General features: G+C 32.5%; 1 protein-coding gene across 4 annotated transcripts in view; it reads right to left on the bottom strand.

Annotated features, from left to right (window-relative positions):
• Positions 1-16,848, bottom strand: part of LOC143374564 (uncharacterized) — a 96,901-nt gene that overhangs the window by 21,479 nt on the left and 58,574 nt on the right. Inside the window, exons 2-3 of one of the 4 annotated variants that reach the window (XM_076822801.1) lie at positions 7,393-7,500; positions 5,912-6,058 (exon numbers count right to left, since the gene is read on the bottom strand). In XM_076822801.1, the coding sequence (XP_076678916.1) occupies positions 5,912-6,058; positions 7,393-7,441 (196 nt within the window). In that variant the 5' untranslated portion in view covers positions 7,442-7,500. The remainder of the gene's footprint in view (positions 1-5,911; positions 6,059-7,392; positions 7,501-16,848) is intronic. The other 3 variants (XM_076822802.1, XM_076822803.1, XM_076822805.1) reach the window with 3 other exon arrangements.

The raw sequence follows: 16,848 nt of genomic DNA, 5'->3' as shown, positions 1-16,848 counted from the left end.
CTGATTTCACCCCTAATATTTATGAACGTTCGCCGATAAAAAGAAATACACGTAAAATATTTATTCGACAACTATAACAGTTCTGTGATGTCCCTTGCCAGCTTCGTACTTGAAAATTTATTAAGAGAAAAATAATAGATTTAAATCAACACAGACGCGAGAAACACCCAAAGAAAATGTTTGAAATTAAGAAAGATTGTAAAAAAAAGTGCATCCACGATTTCTTGATAGGTAGTCTAACGATCCAAAATAAGTATTTTTCTTTTGCCCCTTGTTTCTAATAGTATTAAATTAACAAATGTGGGAACAATAATATTCGAACATAAAATCCCAGTAACGAGCGCAGTCGTTAAATACATTCGAAATAAAGTAATAATTGTTTAAATACACGCGACACAGTGGCGTCACGGTGAGAGAGGCATCCGTGAGCACGCATGTGTAAACCGTACGGACGATTCAGTAGCTATACACGGCACAAAATTAATTGGCCCCTGAGGGCCATTGAGGGGATTCCTTGTGCTTCGCGGTTTACGCGCGTTTGCTCTAACCGACTGTTTGTTTTAAAGATACAAAGCGCAAACAGTGCGAAACAGACAGAGATATCAGACCAACGGGACAAACATCCGCAGGCAGCGAGTAAGAAAGTGAGTACAGGAGCAAAAAGAAAAGGCGCGTAGGTTCGATTTGTGATACGGATGGACGAAGCTTGCTTTCGGAGTAACAACTAGGGGAAAGTGGGGTAAAACGGAACACCAATGTTTCTGTTAGAGCTGCGAATGAGTTGGTATCGCGTGACATGGAACCAAAGGGTCCTCATAGCATTTTGTGATAGACCATAGACCCCTGCACACGTTATTTTGTCCATTAAGGGGTTATGCCTAGTCAGGCGGTCGAAAAGAGGCGAATATTTGTGAATTTTTTTTGAAGAAGCGGAAGCGTATATTTTTACAGAACTTTTTGCGCATAAAAGAGCAACATTTAAAGAATATTTGGTAATTTTTTCGTTGAAAAATATTTACGTTTATAATAAAATAACAAGCGACATCCAAGAAGCATTTTTAAAAATTTGGTTGTGCGGTGAGCATTACCATTCGGAACCAGATTATCTAAAATCAAAAAACAAAAAATATTTCGTTAGTATATTAATGTATCCTCGAGTTGACGGAGAGAATTTTCCGAAATATTAAGTTAAAACAAAATGCGGCTATTTAAATTTGAAATCCTGATTTTCTCGCGTGATTTTTGTAGGAAAAAATGTCTAATGCACATAATGTGTAGTCACTTCACTCCAAATCTATCCATTTTTGCTTTTGATGTCGAGGATTGTTATGAAATAAAAATATAAAATTTCCTCAATTTGTTGGCTCTAAATTTGTTTACAAAATGCAAGAAATCAAAGTTTATACTTTCTCCCTACTTCGGCGAAAACTTAGTTGGGTTAGTCGAGCCAAATTGGACACCCTGAATAAACTTTTTACACTGAAAAGTCAGTTTTACAATATGAAATTTATAATTAAATTCTTGTTCCATAAATTACTGCTAGCAAAAGTTTGTAATCACTTGCCGATGTGTATTAATGTTATATCGTACCGCAACATTCGCCTGACTCGAAATTAATATTTTCAACGCAATTACAAGGTTCTGTATTTTAGTAAATTTTAATGTAATACCTCATCACGTGCAGAAGTTGTGTAAATCTGTTTATTTAAAAAGAAAGTCTCTGCGTTCGTTAATTTGGAGATTTTCGTTGAGCACTCTAGGTCGCTTCCCGGTTGTAACTTTTCGCTGGGCATCTTGTAACGCAGTCGTGCAGAATAAGAAGGGCTCTATTAGCATATTTTGCATAGTTTAGTTTAAAGATTCAATTCGAGTAAATTGAAGGAACCAAAATAGTTGTTCTTTCTCTTGGGGCGTGTTATCAGTTGGGAATTAGTTGGCATACCATGTGACAAGCCACCAAAATATAGAAGAGTTCTTTTCTATTCGATCGCGAATATTAAATGCCATTTCTTGGGTAGTCGTGACAAAGCAAATGAAAAGAGAAAACTGAATGTTGATGAAGTTAATTAGAAATTACTGTAATATTATTAAGTGATACTTTGGTTACATATTATCATTCATTTTATGGAAAGTAATTTGTATCGATTACTTTAACGATTAAATAAACAATGCATCTTGATTTTTAATAACTAATATAAGATTAAACGATTTTAATAGATTCGTATAATTCTTCTTTCATTTTCAAAATAACTTAGAAAGATGTTAAATCAATGAACTAGGTGATGTTATAAGTAAAAATGCTACTCGATTAAAAACTTAAGAATTCATGTGTTTAAAATACCTCAAATAGCACATAAAAACAGACATAATCGCCACCCTTAATTAACAGCTTCTCTTATACGAGCATTCAGTAAGAAGAATGTATGGGTTCCGTAAAAAGAGTGAAGTACATTAAATATGAGCATCAATTTCGATTCATTAATGGTGATTAAGAATCAATTAGTTCCTGGAAAACACATTTATAATATAATTAAATATTCTCCCCCAAAATTTGTCGTCCACTTTTGATTAATTAGAACTCTGCTTTTAAGAAAAATTCTTATCACTATTCGAACCTCAGTCCAGTATTTAATAATAAATCGTTGTAATTTAATCATAAAATAAAAAAACAATTTTCCAATAAAATGTGTATCACATTGTTACGAAAGATTCCAATGAACTAAGAAACTAATTTCTTGCAACGCTGCAAGCAGTTAATTAACTACGAATTTGTATAAAATGTTCGATTAAAGGTCAAGGGAGGTAAAATTATTACACGTGTCCTGTACGGATTCTTTACCATATTGCTAAAATTGTGCCTCATTGTTAGTTTTAATTAACCTATCCATGTAATTTTCCGCGTTGTACACTTTGGCGGAATGCACCTAGAGATGCAAATCGAGACACGTTTGCTTAATTAAACGCAGCCCAGTGAAGCAGAGAAATCACGGGAAACCGTAGAACGGTTTTAAAGGAACTTTGTCTGTTCGATTTTCCGGTATTGTACAACTTCAAATATCGAGGCAGGTAGGAATCATAGAGAGCGTGAAACTTTCGGCTAGAGCTCCGAGCATTTGTCGAATTTTTCTCTGATTAAATATCTGAACAGTTCGAGCACTCCACTGTGCGTCGAATAAAATTTAAATGTTGGAGCACTCGAATATTGCATTCAAATTAGGGGCGGTATTTTAATATTCAAATACTTGAATTACAACTTAACAAATGCTTGCACAAACAACCTAATTAACTTAACAACCAACACTTGAACTGGACTGTGATCCAAATCTTCAAAAAAGCTAATATCATATTTAAATAGTTGAGTAATTACAAAGAAATATCTTGACAGTAGAATTTTTTTCATTCAAGCTGCCATATATAATATTAATACTACTAATTATAATATATCAAAAATAGTAACAAAAAAAGAAGAGAAAAAACGCAGGATTTCTAAACTATTAAAAAGTATTAGAAATGTATTTTTTGTGTTCCTGCTAATAAATGCTTTAGGGGTGGGACACCCCCTTCAAATTACGCTGATCAAAATAGCCTTTCCCTAACAGCCAATCCCAGATTAATTATTTGTCAAATCGAGAAATGTTTAGGCAGAAATTACTTCTGTTTAAAATGTAGTGCGTGAGAAAAGAAAGATTTTAATATTCGAGAATTCGAATACCACAACAGTCGAATGTCCTATTCGAATACACCTAATTCTCGAATTACCCGGTAAATACATGGATTCCAGGAAAGTACTGTGGTGAATGAAAATCGTGTGAAATCCAGGTTAACATTTATACAGAAAATGAGAGGACAGGTTTCCTATCATTTAATTAAATAATCGATGTATTTTTTAGAATAAATTCTACAACTTATTTTTATGTAGATACATAGCAAACACTTGACGACTCTGTTATTTTTAAACATTGTTAAACCAAAATCGTAACGTGTAAAATGACAATTTGTAGCATCCTCTCTTAGAGCATATAGACATGGAGGTCTCATTGAGAGCCCGAAACTGTCGCCAACATCGTGCGAGAGAGAAAGAGACACTTTAATTATAAGGTAGAACGCGGGACTCCCAATCGCTCGCAATGCGCATGCGCCGGTGTGCACCTCTCACTCGCACCAGCTCGCACATGTCTTCCTCTCTCGCGCGATGTTGGCGACAGTTTCGAGGACAGGAGGCATGAGGCAATGAGACCTGCAGTAGTATATGCTCTAAGCATCCTCTACGACCGACAGTGTTCGATATAATGTACAAAAGTCAAGAATCTGAAGTGTTCGATCCACAAATTCTGTTATCTTGAAATGTTAATAAAGGAACGTAGGTTTTAACTCTACCCATAACTTCTGCTGTATTTAACAATTTGTTGTCAAAAATGACACTAGAAATTTATTCCAAATCTTGGTGCATTTTTTCAAACACGTGCCACTGGCGTAATGTTTATGCTTTTCATTGGATTTTTATAAGTTGCGTTTAATACTGCCATGCCTTCAAAACTGCCAACTCAGTTTTTTTCAATACCAACAATTTGTACGAATTCTTTATGTTAAATGTTTAACAACTTCAAGGAGACTTTTAAAAAAAGTACCGAAAAGCACCTCCGTGATTTTTTGTATATTAATTTAGGGAACATTAAACTTTATATTAACGTCAATTTCAGCTGCCCGAATTTGCCCGAAACAAAAAAATGGAAAAATCATTATTAAAACGTTCGCCGCTCAGGCCCGTGCTGCGCCTGCCGCATAGCGTAGGATTATACAAACAGGATAATTTTTAGGTTTTTAAAAACCTTGTAAATGGGCCCTGTTTCGTGTTGAGCAGGTACTTAGACACGTGCTTTGAAGCTCTTCCCTATCTCTTTTTTGACTTCCTCATTCTCGAGGTTATATGTTAAACGTGTACTTTACAAAATCATCAATTTTCTGCGAATACGTTACCAACATATGTACTTATACATACTTGTAGTTGTACAATAATTGGATGATGAGGACTCCCAACATAAATCAGAAAAACGACGTAATTGTTATAATTCGTGCAATGAAAGTTGAGGGGGGAGCAGTTGTTGAATTTATAACCGGGAAATTATATATCAACGACGCGGAAACATCTTCGAATGACATTTCGTATGTAATAGAAGCAATATTACCTACTGGGCCTTATTACCCGCACTTACCCTACATGCATTTAAAAAAAAAATTAAAAAACTTTTAACATCAAAAATGTATAAAAAAATCCTTTTATAAACAAATATGAAATTTATTTTGAAAAATTTTACTGCAGAGAGAAGTTATTAATTAGATCGAACACTGTGCCCTGTGAAAACGAAATCGTGTAAATCGAGGGTTAGGTGTGTTGCAATATTCATGGAGTAGTCGTAATATTTAAGTGCTTAGAAAGTATTCGAATATTGAATTGAAGACCTTGCAGCGAGAAGGGGACAGCTCCAACTGTATTAACTTGTAGAGAACTAAGAAAAACAATATTAACAAAATATTTTTATAGACATATATTCAAAGTATTTTACCCACTTGAAATCTACATATTAACGCAGCATTTAACACTATTATTAAGCAAAATATATTTTCTCTCTGGCAGGGTGAACTTTCCCTTCTGTGACTAAATCCAGATAGGGTGCAAGTACTAGCATCATTATAACTGGGGACTGGATTATCGGTTCTGCCTCTTCCTTGCACCCAATCTATTCAGAATTATTTTACCTTCAATGCTACGTGTAACTCAATTTCAGTAAATTATGGAGCTGCCTTCTTCTTGCGGCAGAGTCTTCAATTATTCAAATAGCCCGAACTCCACTTTCAGGTACGAAACAATAAGGATCACAGTCTCGTGGGTTATGTGAAGTTTTCAGCTCACCATGTGGATAGGTGGAATTGATTTCGGCGGTCATGTCCAAGTCCGATGGCATCGAACCGACAAGGATAGCATCGTCTGGAGCTTCCTTCAGCTCCAGTTCAATTTTTGTCACGTGCCCTAAGCAAACGACGTTGATATGATATGCCACTGTGAATGGAATAACTTAGCTGGATAACAGTATAGATTCAATTCAGGGTGCCAGGGAAATATTTCTCCTATATTTAAAATTTTATAGAAATGTTTCCTACAATAATTTGCATAGTTGGTGTGTAGCAACAGTAGTTTTATTCTGTTGGGAGGGGTTAATGAGATGCAACTTCGATATTTTAAAAAGTTTTTTCAAGGACCTTTACTGACTCTGGAAAACTATTTGTTACAGGTCGTTGATTTTTTTTTTAAAAATAGCAATCTGGTATCGACAAATGAAATATAGCATTCCATTAAAAAAAAAACAAAGTTGACCATCGTATTTCGTTTACACCTCCCAAAAGAATAAAATTATTATTATTATATTCCGACCCCCATAAAATTATGCAACTTTTGTAGCAATGAATTTTATGAAATTTTAAATATAGCAGACATATTTTAGGTGAAACACTGTATTAAATGTTTAGGCCAAACTTCGTAGATGTGCAGTATTTATTTATCAAATTAAGTGCATAGGGCTTAACAAACATGGACTTAAGAATCATTTATTATCGAGTTACAAGACCTTAGTTTATAGCTCTCTTTAATACAAGCCAGTCGCTCTTCCAACATTGTCATTTGATTTACGAAACATGAAGTGCCAGTCAACCATTTCCGAATTTATGTAGAAGCGAATGATTAATAAAATGGAAATAGAAAGGAAAATCAGAAATCAGCTAAGGAGTAACAGATATTATTTTTTTTATGTAGGAACTACTGGAATACTTTCTACATTTGTTACTGTACTTTGTATATTTTCAATAACTAAATAAAGTCATTTTTAATTCAGATTCAAACCTCTTTTTTTACATGGTATGTACTCGAGATTTAAAAAAAAAATAGTAGTCTACAATATATATGTATTTTAATGCTGAATTAATTGATTTTTGTAATAAATGCCCAGATTTGCAACGTCTTCGACGTTTTTCTCAGAACAAGCAGGTATCGTTATGAAGAAAGCTTGACACATAACATAATCTGGTGATTGAACATTACTTCAGTTTTATGTATAAAAAACATGTGATTCCATGTGAAATCATATAAATGTATATGGGAGTAATATTAACGATTTCCATTACTTAGAATTTAGAAGAAGAATGTTCTTTTTTCCTCGTGAAAATATTGTACGGTCTTGGAACTGGTTCACCCTATGAAACTATTCATCCTCATTAGAATACACTCGTCAGAATTACAGGAATTATTTTTTTTTATATTTCAAAATAGGGTAGGTATACGAACAATTTTCTGACTGGCTGTGGTTGTATTTTTTTTTATATATTAGGCTATTAGTGTACCTACTGCTATCATTGACGTCCTGATGATTATTTGGTGATATTGGATCATGATCTCTCCTGGATCGATTTCTTCCCTCCACACTGACGAGGAAAAACTCTCACGATCTTCTGAAAGCACAAAGGTGAAATTTCTTTTAAAAAGAGCACATTTCCATACGTTCCCTGCCAAGGAAAGTATGACGTAAATCAAATTCCTTTTTATTATATAATTCGGTTAAGTTGGATATATTTGCAGAAACTTTTTTGTGCCTGAAAAATCATTGGCGACAGAAGTATAATTATCTCGATGATTTGAGGTGATGCGAAAAGCAAATTGGTATCCACTCATATTTTTAAAATATAACTTTCATGTTAATAATTTTATCCATTCATCCAAAATAAAAGAATCAAACGAATTTATTAAGTAAAACTGTGCAATTGGTCCTCGGTGAAAAATAATTCGAAAATGTAGAATAACTTTTTATCAAACAAGGCTTCATTTTAGAGAAAATTATTTTTCAAAATGCAACCGATTTGTTGTTAAGTCTGTAAGACACAAGGATTTCCAATATCAATTTCTGGAAGAACAAAAATCGGGCGGGAAAACGTTACCTTGCAATTTCGATTTACTTTTGCAAAAGGATTTATTTTATCTTCAGTTGTATCACATTTAGCGCTGTATTCCAATTTTTAGTTAACCATGTGAGTACTAGACGAATTTTCCAGCTCCATTGTCCCGAAATCAGAGGCTCGTATAAAAAGAAAGTTGCACCACATTTTTACATTTCGTACGCTACGACTTTACTTGTCTATACTGAAATTAATTTAAATAAAGAAGAAATTAAACATATACACAGAGAACGAAACAAACGTATTTAGTAAGTGTTTGTAAAGTAAAAGAATCCAATGAATGTTTGTAATAACTACAAATAAAAATGAATAATTAAGGAATTCACAGTTTCGTCGAAGATAAAAATAAGAAAAAATATTACTGGTCAAAATATAATTGTAATGTGTTTAATCGAAGAACTGCTTTATAGATGGTTCCATTTTACGCGCGACGGGGAAAAATATTGTAGGAAATATGACGACTGAAACTCAACGCTCTGGTTTTAGCGCGACCTAAAATAAGGATGACAAAGAACTGGTATTGTCGTGTGCTGGAAAAATGCAGTCACGTTTGGTGGAAGCTCGATTTCACCCATGACTGATATTCCATATATACCTTCTTTTTAAAATAAGTAACACACAAATAATTATTAATATAAATATTAAGTTAAAATTTCAAAAATTAATTTAATTATTTCAGCGAACCCAAAGACATCCTCGTATACCAACAAATTTATCAATTTTATTATTATTATTAAATCAGTGATTATCATTTCTTTTTTATTGTATTCATAACGATTAAAACTATGCGACACTTATGTTTGCAATAGTTATAACGAAGTTATTACATGCTCCTGCCGAAAGGGCATCAAAATACTACAAATTTCTTGCAAACAAATATTTTTTAATTCTAACAATTTTTGGAACTTGAAAATAGATTCCTTAAAAATCTCAAATTTGATAGAATAAAAACTACAAATGATTTCTTTTTCTAGTCACTGTACATCCGGTTGCACAACTTGCCAGTAAAAGCCCTTCCTTTCCATTTCGAAAATGAGAATTAAATAAACTTGGTTCACCTTCGTAACTAATTTTTAGAAGCAACTTCTGGCAGTTGCGGATAAACAATCTCTACCGGTTGGTTAAAGACGACGGACCCTGACATTGTAAATCTTTAGTGCCGTTAAAAAGATTGCGATTGCTTTGCTTCGATGAGGGTTGAAACAGCCCACTTAACCGTGAGAAAGAAAACCTCCAGCGAGTCCCAAAGTCTCGTATTTCCAGGATGGCGAGCCGCTTGCCGCTAAAAGCTCGGTAGACAGTGGATAAAGAGCGGAAAATTTGTGCGGAAGGAGGATGAAGTGAAGATAATTACATCAAGACGTCGTCAGCTTCCCCTATTCTCCTAGCAACCCCTTTTATTCACCCCCGGAACAGGAACGTCTTCTTGCACGTCGGGATTTCTTTTCGTGGCGAAGCCCCAGTGCTGCCAGTCACGGGGCTTACAAAGTGTGGCAATACAGTTTCGAGAATAATTCGCTTAAAAATTTTATTTTGAAAATAAAACAGATCAAGTGTAACATGCTTTTCTGTTACTGAATTCTTTGGAGGGGGTATAAATTAGGGTGGCTTTTATCTTCGACTTTTGAATTTTCTTCGGGGCACCCTCCAGAATAGTTCCAAATAATTAAACAAAGATTCGTGTAAAGTTTGAGCTCGATCCGATAACGGGAAAGGGTGCCCCTGGACCCTTAAACATTTAAATCATTATTTAACAGCTCGCGACGTCGATTTTATATAGTATCCTCCAAGGTATTGATTAAATAAAAAAGTATGTCAAACAAAAGTTGTAGATCCGGACAAGGAGCATGTTTTATGCTCTATTACTTTTTCTCGTGCGACAAACGGTTTTCGAAAAAAGTTCGAAAAATTAAATAAACTTTTTTCCCTCAAATTTTGAAAGTTTAATTGCTTCTAGAACACTTTTTATTTATGAAGGCGAACAAAAATATGGAATTTTTATTTTCGAGGACTATTTTTATATATTTAATAATGATTTAAATGTTTAAGGGCCCGGGGGCACCCTTTCCCTTATTCGATCGAGCTCAAACTTTACATGGATTTTTTTTTTAATTATTTGGAATTATTCTGGAGGGTACCCCGAAGAAAATCTTGCAAAAATGTTTACCAAGAGTAAATAAGAGCCACCCTAGCGTACATATCGGTTTTTAATTTAAGGGGGTCTGCCAATTTAGGCCACAAATTTATTTATTTACTTTTTATGATTTTTTTTCACAAGTGGTTTTAGCAATAGATGTTTCAAAGTTTTCAAACTTATTTATTCATATTTAAAAAGGCACATGTTTTTCAAAAAGACATTGGTATTTGTTGAAATGATATTGTATTGGGCGAAGGATTTTTTAAATTGGGTTAATTGGACGAAAAAAGTAGTAAATGTTTTCTGAAATAGAAGACTTTTTGAAATTTTTAGATCACAGGGCATCCTCAAGAGAAGAAGAAACAAAACAGAATCCTTTAAAATCGAGATATAGATCTTCTTGGAAAGATATACCTTTAACAATAAAGAAGGTGGACGTTGCAAAAATTGTGTCAAGTGGGAACAATTGATTGAATCATTCAATTGGCCAAGTAAAAGAAAAGTTTTGCTAAAAGTATTGTGATGTCATAAAGATATACTTCAACAAAGAACAGACACTAGCTATTAACTTCAGATCACTTCATGAGTGGTGTATGTATGTATGTACTTCGAATGGAAAAAGTGGAAGGATTCTTCTCAGAAAAATAAAATCAAATTCCTTGTTTATTCATAGTGGCTTAATTAACAACCTTAAAAATTCATCAATAATAATTATAATCTCGTATTATGTTTATTGTCTTCTTTGCTATAAAATGCAAACACCTTTAACGAATTTTTATTCAGCCACTGGGTTTTATATGTTCTTCCTATGAATTATTTTTCTGGTATGCAATTAAACAAACTTGTCAAGGTTCAATAAATATTTGGAATACATTTCCAAACACCCCCAACAAAAGATTCATGACTAAAATCTAAATATCTGAAAACGATCAATAAGTGAAAAACGACATTTGCAATTTGTTTAATTTTCAGCGGTGACATTTTTGGCCGTTTATTATCATATTTATTATTTTATTTTCTAATGCAATACTTGTCCTGTTTTTGTGAAGAAATAATGAATGCTTTGTATTTTAGTCTTTAAAACACATTGACTCGTGAAAACCGTATAAGATACTAATAAAATATTTAATCTTCTAATATTTTTTTCATAATATTTAATGAAACAAATCTACACCAAAGTTTACAAAAACCCTTACAATAATACAATAAATACATGAAACTTGTTACACCTCCATTTGCCATTCTTCTCACATATAACTTTATTTCATATTATTGATAGGATTTGACACGGAGAAATATTAAATTTCTTATTGCATTATCATGAAATATTACATTTCCTTCTGTGCATTCTTATTAAACGTTACGCTTTGCTAAAATTATAGATATTTAACCTTCCACCCCATCAGCTGTTTTAACAAAGCTATTATTTTAACAAAGTCGATTCACGATTTAATTGGTCAATTAAGCACGAGTAACTGAATTTTGAATTCAATCAAGCTTCTATACGAGACTCTGCAAGTCCCTTATGTAGGTGAAGTTAATAAATCTGTAGTTCGCGGTATGATGGACTGTTGGTTACGTAAAAGCTATTAGCGTGATATTAGTTAGATAACAGCCTATGAACAAGATCGTTCCGCCAAGAAATTAATTGAAAGGTCATCGAATGGGTGTGCTTCATACTGTACAATAACTTGCAAACTGAAGCTTTAAACAAATTGTAACGAAACCAGCGACATGTTAAAAATTGTCACTTTTTAATATCCCCATTTAAAACCTGTTTTATTAATTTCAAAACATATCTAAACTTAAGCGCATCTAAAAATAAAATCTAGTCAAAGAGTGTTTCATTATTTAATTATCATAGACGTGGGTTGGATTTAAAATGTTCTTAAATGAAAGTAGTCAGAAAACATTTCACTTGAGCAGGATTCTACCCTGTTATTTAGTTTTAAATGTACTTTACTAACCGACTTCAAAAACGCGGAGGTTATAGATTCGACCCGTATATATATACTTTTTTTTTAATGTTTGTCCTCGCATAACTCCTCAGCATATGGACCGATTTTGATCATCTGTTTTTTATTCGTCCCATCCTTTACTGCATCAACATTGGCCGAATATTTTGCCAGTTAATAATAAAGACTATTGTCACCTAATTATTATTATTTTATGTACGTACGCGCATACCTCCTCAGCATGTTGTGTCAATATATATAAAACTAAAAAATTAAAAATAAAAAAATAAAAAAAAATTAAAACCGACTTCAAAATAATAAAAATGTCCTAAAAAGTAAAAAATCATTTTCCCCTTTTTTTATCTACGACTCTCATATTTTTTAAGTCGGCGCCTCATCATTTGCACTGTGTAACTCTGGCGTCGACTTAAAAAATATGAGAGTCGTAGATGAAATAAGGGAAAAAATTATTTTCTACTTTTTAGGGCATTTCTATTATTTTGAAGTCGGTTTTAATTTTTTGTAAAATTTTTTATGTACAGCAGCGACCATAGAAATTGCACCACTTTAAAAATATCAATTTTTCTAGTTTAACTCTCACACGAGCAGTGACTATCTGTGTTATTAGGAATTAATGGTTTGACTTACATTAAAGAAAACATCATTTATTGCAATGAATGATAAGCTACTTTAAAATAAATGGACCTTTACTAAATTTTTAAATCTTGCACACTTTGGACAAATGTAGATCCGGATTTAAACCTTCGTCAATGAATAATAACTTGGCACAAGTTAACAATTGTTACTTTTGATTTTTCATAGGTATTTTGATGCAACCCTATTGTATCGAATTATGTAAAACTATTAAAACACCACGATAAAAACAATTCAGTGTAGCTACAACGTTTTCAATGCATTCGACAATTTTTTTGCAGGAGGTGCAATTTAATTGGCCACTACTTATACACTCCAAATTTTTTAAATAATATATAATTACTCTAATACACGAGCAACATAACGATGTAAAATCATTGTTACGATAACATTGAATGGAGATAGAAATACATGTCTGAAAGTAATCAGGTATGGAATGAATTTCCGATAGATTGACAAAGTCACTTATGTAACTCAAATTCAATTACATCATTAATCATTATATTGAAGCATTTGATTCACCAAGCCAATTAATAAATTCTAATAAAAGATATCCTAATGGATTGGTAAGAGCATTTGGACATGGGGAGAGATTCCAATAATAAAGCTTTATTTAAACAATTATATTGCTGATTTCTATTTCATGTTTTTAAGAGTGCAAAATAACTGCAGTTCATAGCAACATAAACGATAAGAAAATAAAATTCAATCAAGTTTATTATTTAAAGCAATTTTACTTACAATTAGTGTAGTTTAAGATTTTAAACACGAGTGTGTCATCGAACACGTTTCAAGTGGGTGGACTCACAAATCAGCATAAATTTCCATACGAATGCCTTTTTACCTTTACGATTTTACTTCTCCTGTGTTATCGCGCTTGGAGTTATCAGGACTACATAAGGATGCAAACTGCAAATTGCAAGTGCAGTAAAATCCTGATAAAATCATCTCGAAGACAAGATTTAAGATTTTATAAAAGGAAGCTCAGTGAAGGAAGTTTTAAGAAAGAAGTTTTGACAACATGTGTGTATTTCATTTCCTGCTGATCAAAAGAAAACAGGAAACTTGTATACTGCAAAATAGAAGTATGCAAAGTATTCTTTGCATATTTATCAGATAGTAATTATAAAGAATTGAATAATTCAAATAAAGCACAAATCAAATTTTAATTTAAAGTAATTTTGTACTTGTCAGCTGTTTTTATTAAATTGTAAACAAGGTGGCACAAAATTTATCTTAAGTTAAAATTCAATCAAAGGCGACGTGATAATGCACTTAAAATTGTGTAATCGTGTATACAAATTATGAAGAATTAAGTTAAATGAATTCAATATTTTTTTATGTTTTGAATTAATTCTTAAGAATGTATGTTTTGTTTTAATAACACTCTATACAGTATAGTAGCTCATATGAAGTACACCATTAAAAATGTTTAACGAAATAAATTCGGTTATAATGCTGATAAACTTATCTGATATTACTTTGCTGTGTAACATTAGCTTAACAAATTATTCATTATTATTCTATTGAATATTATTATTTTAGCACAAACAAATTATTCGCGGTTTTGTTATGAAAATGTCTACAAACAGTATTTGTTACAATACAGTAAAAGCAGAAATAATTTCGAATACCCAATAACAAATTAGCGTCAAACAAACTCAGTCAAAGATGTGAATTAAAATCCTGATTCAAATTAGATGGCTACATTTCTTATAGTCCAGTAAGATTGAAATTTAAACGCTACTAATGCATCTGCAGAATGTCTCACAGTTACCATTTATATAATAATTACATATGGGTTGCAAATAAGCATAAATATTGCACGATTCTGTTTTTGTTTGCCCAGTAATGGCCTCCAGATGATTTTAAAAAACTTAAAAAAAATGTATCTTTAATACGATCACTTTCTGCATCAAAATGAAGCAACACTTCCGATAAGGACACATCCCCTTAAAGGTACCTACCCTATTTCCAACAAGGGAAGTTCGGCAACTCGAAAATTCAAAAACATCTGAAACTCTACAGAATTGAAGCTCAAAAGATGTTAATAACGTAACAAATTTTCGATTCGGCAATAAAATGGCCCTAACGCTGAAACACCCCCTCAAATAAATTGTGATTTTTCATATTATCGTGAATATCTACAAAACCGTAAAAGATATTGAAAAAAAGTTCAATTCAAAGTTTTATGGCTTTTGATATCCCAAAATAATATGGTGATAAAGAATTATTGAAAAAAGGGTAGTGGGGATAAAATTGGGAAAAAATCAAGTGTTTCGTAAATTCTTTAAAGCCGCTTTATAGGACGTAAAATACCACAGAACTTTGAATTTAACTTCTTTTTAATATCTTTCACAGTTTAGTAGATATTTACGATAATCTGAAAATTCACAATTTTTTCGAGGGGGTGTATTCCTCTTTAGGGCCGTTTTATTGCCGAATCGTAGGTACGTAATTAACATCATTAGAGCTACATTTGTGCAAAGCTTCAGATCGTTTTGAGTTTTCGAGTTGCCGAACTTCCCTTGTAAGTCAGTATTTTACATTTTACTTTATTGTGTAATCTTAATAGAATTAATTAGTCCATTAAATATTCTTCTCTTTGCACGAAATACTGTGACTGAAGTCTGTTTCTTCAACGTTGCCATACTGTACAATTTACAATTAAATAGCACGTGTTAAATCATTTTTTTTTTTGAAAACTGTATCTGTAAATTAATTCTCAGAAAATAGAAACAGGAGGGAGGATAACCAACGAACTTAAAGCTTCCTTCTAGTGAAATCATAGACTTCCTTGTTAGTGTGGCGCTGTAATAAATAGTTACCTGGTAATGAAATGCCTTAAGAACCACAATTAAGCGGCCTATCTCGTTTCATCAAGACTCACGTGCTTTTTACGGGGTGCTAAAGCAACGCGTCCTTTGTTTCATAAAAGAATCGTGCAGAATGAATCAGAGCACATGCAGGAAATCTTATCGTGTATTTTCACAATTCCAGACCGTTAAAAAATATTTTCATCTCTATATAGGGTACTCACATTTAATCAATACAGTTAAATTATTTACAAACAAGACATTTCATTGCAATTCACTATATTTATATTAATTTGCAATATTTAATAAGTAAGTATTTCTAGAAGGAAGGAGACACCATATTAAAGCTTATGGTCTTGTATTGACACAAAATATTTAAACTCCTCAAAGATATTGGCTATAACCCCCACTCTTCGTGTTTCATAGATGTTGCTTTCTACTTAATTATTTAAATCTTTTAAAGAAGGATGGTACACTGAATAAGATTTTTTTTTAGTTATTTTAGTAAAAGAAGTAGTTCTAGTTTATTTTTTTTTTAGTAAAAGAAGAATGGGAAAGTGAGTATAAAGGCCTTTTCATACGAAAAATTTTGCAACTGACAACCAGCTTTTTTATATAGTCACACATATTCTGTATTTTCTGATTCTTGCTAAATTATAGTTTCCTCTGCCAAATGATTATGTATGAATTAACAGTCGGGAGCCACAAAAGTGGTTCGTGTGGAAACGCCTTAAGGAGGTAGCTTACCCTCAAAATTTTCGAAATTGGTTTTTAGGATGTTTGCATATTCCGCTAGCTACATCTTTTCTACGTATTTTAAGCGCAACCGGGCCCCGAAATTCTAAAAAATGAAGGAACTACGGTAAAAAATGTACGAGCCTGTATATGAGATTGGATAACGATGTCCAACTTTAAACGCGATTTCCCAGAAACTGCGTTTTCCAAAACGGTGAACATAAAATCTCGAAAACCGCTCGAACGATTTGAATGAAAATTTACAGAGAGTTGCAGGAAACTATTCCCCACAATGTGTCGGGAGCACATTTTCAATATAAATTCTTAAAAAAAAGATAAAAAATATTTTTCCTACAAAAAAGGAAAAAATCAGAAACATCAACATAAAAATTGTATTGATTTGTTTAACAAAATTTTGCTTCCTGCACAAGATGGATACTGTCTTACAGATTATAAAAATGCCTTTACTTTGCGTTTTAGGTAATTCACCTGTCCGGAATCGTGTTCACCATCAAACGGTGCATCGCGTTCACGCTCTCACAATTATATT

The sequence above is a fragment of the Andrena cerasifolii genome, chromosome 11, assembly GCF_050908995.1.
Source record: "Andrena cerasifolii isolate SP2316 chromosome 11, iyAndCera1_principal, whole genome shotgun sequence".
NCBI lineage: Eukaryota > Metazoa > Arthropoda > Insecta > Hymenoptera > Andrenidae > Andrena > Andrena cerasifolii.
The sequence above is the reverse complement of the archived record's forward strand: the minus strand, read 5'-3'. Positions and strand labels throughout refer to the sequence as shown.